This window comes from Rattus norvegicus, chromosome 15 (assembly GCF_021556685.1).
Source record: "Rattus norvegicus strain SHRSP/BbbUtx chromosome 15, alternate assembly SHRSP_T2T, whole genome shotgun sequence".
NCBI lineage: Eukaryota > Metazoa > Chordata > Mammalia > Rodentia > Muridae > Rattus > Rattus norvegicus.
The window spans coordinates 21184317-21193846 of record NC_141548.1 but is presented as its reverse complement, the minus strand read 5'-3'; the positions used below and the strand labels follow the sequence as shown (position 1 = coordinate 21193846).

The 9530-nt window shown below is 42.1% G+C and overlaps 1 protein-coding gene across 2 annotated transcripts; it reads right to left on the bottom strand.

Annotated features, from left to right (window-relative positions):
* Window positions 1–2481: 2481 nt before the first annotated feature.
* On the bottom strand, window positions 2482–9307 carry LOC148000875 (uncharacterized). Of its 2 annotated transcripts, XM_087587178.1 has the most exons (5): window positions 9157–9307; window positions 8252–8414; window positions 6954–7085; window positions 6122–6298; window positions 2482–2566 (listed from the first exon to the last, which is right to left on the bottom strand). In XM_087587178.1, exons 1-5 carry the CDS (start codon window positions 9305–9307, stop codon window positions 2482–2484), a joined length of 708 nt encoding a protein of 235 aa, XP_087443304.1. The 2 variants fall into 2 exon arrangements, with proteins under 2 accessions (XP_087443304.1, XP_087443305.1); XM_087587179.1 differs by lacking the exon at window positions 6122–6298.
* Window positions 9308–9530: the final 223 nt, after the last annotated feature.

Here is a 9530-nt window from a genome sequence, read left to right as displayed (position 1 = left end):
GAGAGGCAAACTCAGGACCATAAACAACAGAACCCAATGCAAAATCTGCTGCTCACTCAGAGGACCTATAGGGCTCTTACCCATCATCTATAACAGGGTATCTCCTGCCCTCTTCTGGCCACTGAGAGAACTGCATGCAGGGGGACCACAGACAAAAAGTCAGCCAAAGAACAATTCACCAATATAAATAAAAATGAATACATTTCTCTTTCAGAAAGGCATACAAATGTATGATCAAGGCAAACAACACCGAAAATGGGGACAGTCTGGCCCACGTCCCTTGACCCTTACACTAAAGTGATCATACAGTTACACAGGTCGAACAATTAACATTCAGATTACAGTGAATATGTATCCCATTTGTCCTCATTGAAATGGATCACCACATCCAGGATGATTTTACAAGATCCATTCATTGTCCTGAAAATTGCATGCTTTCCTTTTTACTTTTGTAGTTATTAATCAGCAATCCAGTCTGGAAATGTACCATGCTTTCTTTATGCACTCATCTCGTAAGGGACCACTTGAATATTTCCAAATTCTGAATATTATAAGAGAGCTTCACTGAACATGGTGGAGAAAGGGTGTGTATACTAGGATGAGTCAACATTAGGATATATGCCTTGGTGTTGTATCTTGAGGTTTACCCATTACCACCTTCCTGAAGAAACTGCATTCTGATCTCCAAAGTTGCTACAGAAATTTGCATTGCAAATCTACAGGAGACTCTCAATGTTCCCCTTGCTCCATACCCAGTAGGAGTGAATTCTCTTATGTGTTACTAAACTAAGTTATGAAAGGTATGAAAAAATATCTCAGAATAATTTTGATTGGCATTTCTGTAGTGTCCAAGGATAATAAATATTTAATATGAGTTTCTAAGTCATTTAAGTTTCTTCAACTGTATTATGCTTATGTATATAGCCCATTTAAATTACGTTTTAGTTTTACAAATCTTGTCAAATATAAGCCCATTAGTGAATGTGCACAGGGAAATAATGTTTAACAATTTCTGTAAATGGTCATTAAAAAAAATCATTAATGACAAATTAGAAAATGCTCTCTCAATGAACTCACAGAATTGGCAGACAAGTTGTAAATAATGGAATTCATTGCAAAAGTCCAGGACAGGGACTGGAGACATGGCTCATCTGTTTGAGAATTTGAATCCCAGAGGACCTAAGGGGCAATTAACAATTCTCTTGTCACATCACATCCCAGTGAAATCCACTGCCCTCTGCTGGCCGCTGGCAGAATTGCATGAAAACGAATATGGGGAGGTGGGACGGAGACAACAGGCATGTGGGGTAGCACCCACATAGAGGTAGGCATTCTGGGGAGAGAATAGGGATTTTATGGGATGAAACTGGAAAGGGACAGAATATTTGAAATATAGATAAAAATATCCACTACAAATTGCAAAAAAAGAAATAATTCAAAACTGTAAGACCTCCGCCCAAAAGAAGCTATGATATATATCAAAATGAACTCAGCAAAACATCATTATCAATAACAACAAACAAACCAACAACAAAAATAGTAAAAATGTTCATTCCTCTACAATTGGTGGAATTCATTAAATATGCAGTCATAGTTGATGCTATATTTCAAGGAATCCACAAGCATCAAAGTCTGTGTGTCCTGAACATTTTACATTCCCATACTGAATTGTTTTATTTCCAATTAGATGTATTAGAGAAATACTTCTGTGTTTCTCCTTTGTTTGTCATTATAAAGGAAGCTAAATTTGTCAGCACAGGGATAAAGCAAGGATATATTTCATCATGAAGGGGGGTTCCACAGAGCATGACACACTGTCTACATCAAGAGCACAGTTTCCTGCATAGCTCTGGCTGGCTGTGAACTGATGATGAAGCCTACGCTGCATTAGACTTGCAGAAAACCACTGTTGCCTTACACTTGTGCTGTTACAGGAGGAAGAACCACACACGACTCAGGACGGCCTTGTGAGTGAAGGGTTAAAGGTCACATTTTTATTTATAGACAAACATGAATTTATTCAAGAACATTTTAAATTGGGGAGTCAATGAGTTCAATGTATATAGCCTTAGGAATATTAATTAATTAATATTAATTACATACACTAAAGTTAACAAATGAATAAAAAACTTCAAACTTAAACAAATAAAAACAAATGCATAAAAGAACCAAACTTCAAACTAAAAACCAAATATAACAAGTAAATTAGTCAGCATTCAATTCATGCTGATTTTTCAACATGTAACTCCAGCCTGTTGCTGGCCTTGCAAACACAGCAGAACGGCAGGTAAGATGGTAAAATCTCTTCAAGAGGAATGTAGACCTGCCTCATACAGGGTGGTTGGTTGTTGATGGACAAGTCGTCAAAGGGTTAAACGTGAGGCGTGTTCCATGCCACATCTCAAGGTCTTTCAAATTCAGCCCAAGATTGGAAAGGTTACAAGGACTGAGATGCGGGAGGTGTTGTCAATCTTTGCACCCTCAGTGCTCCTGCTGGACAGGTCTGTCTCTGAGAGCTGTGGTCCTGGTCTGGGCCATGGGCAAGCGTCTGCTGGAGTGTTCAGACCTAGGGGGGGAAAAGGCCTGGTGAGGACCTGCCATGTCACTTCTCCCATACACAGCGCACAATTCAGCAGGATAATCCAGGATGATCTTTCATCTGAGGTCATTTTCTCATGGCCAGGACACAAGGGTAAGAGATCCCACAGGCCTGCATATTTTCCCAGCTTTTAAAACTGCTAAAAATTGAACAGTGAACAGCAGATAATTCCAATCATCCATATATATTATATTTTAAAATCATGTAGCAATGTCTCAACGTCAGTTGAGGAGAGATGTGAACAACCTAGAAAACAATAGGAAGGCCTTGGAGGCCTGTCCATCACTGAAATGAAGACTATCATTATTCCTCCACTGCAGGAATATGCCTGGGGTCCAAATACAACCTCGATATCTGCAAAGACCCAGAGAAACAATATCTAAAGAAGTACATGCACACTGAAGTGATATTATATTTGGCAAAAATATACTGCATGGAAATCTTGCCAAGGGTAGGCATTGAACTCTAAAGGAGATACACATGCAGAAAATAATCTATACCACTCCTTTGTTTATGGTTATCATAAAACTATTTGTGGGGAGACTTAAAGGCACTGGGCTCAGATAATACAAGAGAGCTCGACTGGAGGGATCAGTACACAATAGCCAGAATCTCTATGGATCACATACACTTCATGGATGGAATTTCTTTTAAAATGGACAGGAATAATATTCTGAGCTGCTCCTAGCTGACAGATGCTGATAACTATGATGAAAGTCACACACCCAATAAGACAGTTTATAAGTACAGGTAATCTACTTGGGTCCTCTCATCCTGTGCTTTCAAATCATCTCAGTGACACCGAAATGATGCCGCATCTTCTCAGACAAGGCCTTTTGCTCAGTGAACAGTTTGTTCTGATTCAGGGCGTCCTACAGACTTTCCTACATTCTCTCTTCATCCTGGTCATTAGAAGATTATATTGTCCATGGAGACAGGCATGTATACAGAGACAGACAGACAGACAGACAGACAGACAGACAGACAGACATACACACCTTTGAACTCACCCAAATATATTTGTTCACACATACAAGCAGAGTATTTTGCAGAATGTGCTTAGTTTCCCAGTTAATGGTAATAGAAGAGATCACCCAGTCTACTATTGTGGCATAAGAAAAAAAAAAACCTGGAATGGGGTAAGTACACAGTGAGCATAGGCTAAAGACAGCTCAGCCAATAAAGTGTATTCCCCTTAAAATCAGAAATTAGAAATGTGACATTTAGGCCTGTTAGCCTAGCCTCCTTAGCAAGGTCACAAGGCTGTGCACAGGAGGCTGATTTCAGGCAACAGAGCACTGGGTGGGGGCAGGTGAGCCTCTTCTGTCCTCTGCTCACTGTTTCCCAGTGCATGCAAAGTGAGCTGCATTTTTCAATATGAGGACCCTTTAGGATACAGTACCTGACCGGGGAGCCAAACTACCAGCACAAACAGCTAGGAAATCTCCATAACCACAATCCAAGGTAAAACTTGGACTGGGATGCTATCAGATATATTTCGAGTGAGATAAGGCTGACTGATTCAAAGTCAAATGCTGGCAGGTATAATCAAACTCAGCCACAGTCCATGGAAATGCTGGACAACATTGTACCTTTTCACTTTCTGACTGGTAGACTTCTGGATAATTTTGCTTCATGGCTGCTCTGAGGTGAACCACTACCACACTAATGTGCCACAGTTTCTCTGCTGACACCTACTTCTTGTTCTGGAATCGCTGTGTCAAAGGTTGAACTTTCACAAGAGTTGTACATGGCTTCTCACAGGGCTACCCATTTGACACCTCCAGCAATGTCTGAGGGTCATCACTTTTCTAAACCCTCCTTACAGATGATTTTCACTCAGAACAAATGATTTTGAATAACAATGGTTAAGAGTGCCACAGACCCAACACAGGGTGAGTGCTGTGGACTATTCTGAGCCTAAGTTTCTGTCTGAGGCAAAGATGTGATTCCACCTCAGCATAACTCCTGGACATCTTCTGCCTGCAGATTCAACTCTAAGCAAATTAATCTTTCAATTAACAAATTCCAGAGCAAACTCCAAAGCCAATGTATATTCAACCAAGTTTAGGCCAATCTGGAAAGAAAGTGGTGGCAGGTAATGATTAACATAACCAGGATGTTGAGAAGAGACAACAAGCACATGACCTTCCAGTGTTACTGTACACCGAGAGCAAAGGAGGCAGAAGAGCCCTGAGTCAGCACTTTCCACACTCAGGTACATGGACATCACACAGCAGCCTCTCCTCACATCCCTGTACCCTATTCCTCAGATTTCTCCAAGTAATGTCAATGTTGATGAATAGTTTTCCCACTGTAATAATTTCAATAGTAATCAAAACCCCATTAAGAACAGTTTAAAACTAATTGGAAACATTGTGTTTCCTCTTCTTCTCTCTTTTACATTTCTATATGTGTACATATAGACTAATACAATATATATAAATATGTGTCTGTGTTCAGAAACTTGTTGTGTTCACACACACACACATATGCACAAACACACATATACACACACTTCTATATGTAAGCACCCATACCGCAAACACTTAAAACAAGCAACTCCCAATGTAACATATGTACCATAGCCATAACCATGTTCACACATCTGTGCCCAACGACACAAACACACACACACACACACATACACACACACACACAGAGTCAGAGAGAAATGGAGAGGGGGAGGGAGGGAAGGAGGGAGGGGTGCGGAGAGAGAGAGAGAGAGAGAAATCATAAGTGAGAAGCAGAAAAGAATGGGGAGGCCATCCTTCTGGAAGCACAGTTGTTGAATACAGATTAGGCAAAGGAAATGTGTCAAGTGAGAGCGTAGACACTGCTCTCCATCCCTTATAGAGTAAACCTGTATGGGGAATGCACTTCTTGGGCACACGAGGTTGAGAGAGTTGGAGAAAAATTTCCCTCTAACCCTCACATATCTCACACAAACCCTCACCCTGAGAGAAGCCTTTCTTACATCCCTGTTCATCCAGTCAGCTCCAGGACAGAAGCCCCAGGAAAGAACACTAAAACACTGACATAGAACAGGACTGACACACTGCTTCTCAAGCTCCGTCACTATGAACCACGATTTGGACAGGCAGAAGGGACCATTTTCAATGTACGGGGAAAAGGAGAGAAAGTCCACAAGCCCCATCATGATTGACAATGAGAGACATTCTTTTAGCAATTGAACTGAACTCTAATCAGTTCTGTGCACTACAAAGACGGCTACCACATGGCATCCCTCTAGCATAATGGCATGTAAGTGTGCAATGTGTGATCAACAGATCCCCCTTAAGGAAATGCATTTTCTAGTTGAGCAGGAGGATTTGGTTGTCAATCCTCCAGTTTCTTGCATGAAGCTAGAATCACAGAAAGTTTTGTAAATGGGCAAAGAAATGAACAACTGGATGAGACCTAGGAGAGTTTCTGGATAATTTGGAGAAAGGTTAAATTGGTTTGACTTGGTTTCTGCTTAGATATCAGGAAAACCTGCCCTTGATGCTTCATTCATCCTACCTGAGGCTGCTTGTTACTCGGATTTTCATACTGGCTTCCCCACAGAACCTTGTTGTTTCCTTAATGGATTCTTCCAGTGCAATCTGATCCCTTAGAAGCCTCTTGTACTCATTCCATGCTCTCTGGGCATTGTTCTTCAGCTCAAAACACTCAGTTAGGAGGGGGCAGAAGCTGCGGCTGAGACACAAAGAAAAAATGGTGAATCCCAGCCAGGCTCCAACTTCCTCCAAGTCCATTCCTCGTTCTAGGGTCCTGATCAGAAGAGAGCCCCAGATTATAGTCCAAGTCCACAGTAGCCATGGAGCATAACCTAGAGACAGGTCAAATGGAGAAAAGAGCAACATTCCAGAAGACTCAGGGCACTTCTCAAAAACCTGACACCATTGATTCAAGTTTTTCCTAGAAGAGGACATAATCCCTGTGTGTACTTATATGTCCTTTTTATTAGAATGTCCCTTGGAGGCCAATCTTTCTATGTGTCCTGTGTGTGTGTGTGTGTGTGTGTGTGTGTGTGTGTGTGTGTGTGTGTGTGCTGTGTGTGTCCTGTCAGAGCCCCAGAGCATCAGGATTGATTGATGACTCCATCATTGTTCACACATTTTCTATGTACAGGATCCCTATTTGGGAAGGACAATGACTGATGAATCTCACAGTCTCTTTCCATTTGTTCAAACTATCTACAAGAGGTAAAAATCCTAGAGCCTTCCTTTGAGACAGGCTTCCTGGTATGCTTCAAACACTATAAAGCCTGATCCTCACTTTATTTCAAAGATAAGAATGGGCTGACATATGCTTGCCTAGTGCTGGGGTCACAACCTTGTAAGTTACTCACCAGTACCAGTCATTTTCCAGTGTAAGGTTTTTACATTTGACCAAAGCGGTATTGATCTGCTCGCTCATTTTCTTCATGTCGGTCATCACTTCCTCGTGCTGCATCATGAGCATCTCGGACTCAAACTTGTTCCTGTGGCAGGGCGTGGTCCAAGGATCAAATAACATTATGAATGAAGGATACAAGAATTATATGAATTTAGACTGAATCCTGAACTACCCCAGCCTAGGACATGCCACACCCTTGCTCCTTGGTTTTGGGTCCATTTGGTATTTATTAAGTTTATTATTATGGCCGCGGGGACAGCAGTGCCAGGAAACAAAAGCAGGGAGCTGATTTGATTGAGCTCCCTGACAGGGTTTGAAGGAATAGACTAGCTTGCCAAGAACATTCGAGGGTCCTGTGCCACCATCCAGGCTCCAACTTAAACCCATGAAGCCTATTCTCCTGTTCTTAGGTAACAATTCTCAATCATAGAATCTATTACTACATGAAAACCCAAAGGAACATGGACAGTATTTACAGGGAAAAGAAATTATAACACACACCAGGAGATTGCCATGTGTGTCCACCTGAGCAGATGTGAAATGTTGTACTGTTCAAAGTGAGGCTCTCAGCCACATCATTATCATTCCATGGAAATTGACATAGGATAATTCTCAGGCCAAATCAGAACACAGAATACCCAGATCTTAAGTTATACACACAAACGCACTCACACATGCATACACACACACAAACTCACACAAAACACACTCTCTCTCTCCCTCTCTCTCTCTCTCTCTCTCTCTCTCTCTCTCTCTCTCTCATACAATTAGAATGCCAAATAAATACAAGAATGTGGCATTATCTCAAAATACAATCAATAAAATCAGAGAAAAGCAATGATACCCTGTTGACAGTGCAGTCACACACTGTGAGGCAGCAAGAGGGATTAGGCCCCTCCAGCTCTTCACAGGACCTATTGAACCCAAAGCACCTCCACGTCAATTACAACAATGATTGGTCATAATCAGAGCACCTAGAAATTCCCACAACGCAACACCTGTCCAGGCTACTTAAACAACACAATGAGAGCACACACTCTACTACCCTTATTCCCAGACTGTAATTCAGGCCATAGGCTATGATTTACGTTTGTAGGAATCAAAATAGCCTGTGCCACCCTCTCATTCCCATCTGATCTTCACATTCTGATGCAATCAGGAAAGTGATTTTGACCATGAGCCCATCCTGGAGTTGTAGCCTACTGTGATGTGAGGAAATGTGGATTTAAACAGCACTTGCACTGTGACTACCTGTCATTTAAATTCTTTCCAGGGTAATCCGCCAGGATTCTCCTGAGTTCATCTCTCTCCTTCTGCATCTTGTGGAGATCAGTTTTGAGGTTCTCCAAACGCTTCATTCTCTCCTCCTCAACAGGTGTCGTGGAGGGTTGGGATGATGCCTTCTGATCAGACTCTGTAGGTAGATAAACACCCTTAAACAGGCATATATGGGGACATAATGTCAAGAAAAACTATGCTTACTCTAAAACAGAAGTCTGAGGATGAACAGTTCTACAGATACAGTGACTCCCTGACAGAACAAGAAAGCTATCTTTAAGCTGAACTCAGCTCAGTCCCTGTTCCCCACCATCATAGACATATGGTGACATATGCCATCATAGATATAGACCACACCTCCTACAGCCATTCTTCTGCACTGAAATTCTAAAGCTGGCCTAAACAAGAAGAATTCGAGGACCTTCTAAGCTAATGTCTGATGTGAGGCAGGTAAGTCCTTGAGTCCAAACTGTTTAACATCTTGAATCCCTATTCACGTGTGTTCAAGTACAAAGTAACTGTGACCATGATATATGACCAGGAGAGTATCCCTCGTGGCATCAATTACCCACGTAGTCTACAGGACACAGCTGAGAATGAAGTGCTTCAACAGCCTATCCTGAGAGAGACACTTTGTTATTCTTACACAGGCACATCCTGGTATTCTTTGACACTGCCCATGACACTAAAGAGATCCAAGGAAAGCCCCTTGACATATAACAGGTCTTGGTTCTCTGTCAAACTAATGATCAGAAATTGTTGTGTCTGGTTCAGCCATTTAGGAAGACTGAGGCTCTAAATCATACTTCCTACTCCTGGAAGGACCAGCTCAAGCCAACCTCCTCCAGGAAGCTCCCCTTTCACTGCCCAGTACTCACTTGACCTCCTCAAGGACCTTTCCATTCGTCTTGTTCTCCAACGTGATAGAAGGCTGGCCTCCCTCTGCCTTGGTCTGGTCTCTACATGGATATGATTGTCCCTCCAAAATAGACTGAGGATCCTGGAGAACATGCCTCCTCGGGAACCCATTAGGAAATGAAGGGAAATCGCTCAGGCAGTTGGTGTCACCACAACACTGCTGACATCACAGAAGATTCTATTGTCTCCTGGATACAAGAGAATTTCCAGGGAAGACACTAGCGGTGATGTTACTGGGAAATGCCATAGCTTACTTGCTAACTACCTCTACCCAGACTGACCAGTTTCTGCAGTGGCTTTTCCAGAGACTCACTTTTGAGCGAGGGAACACCCA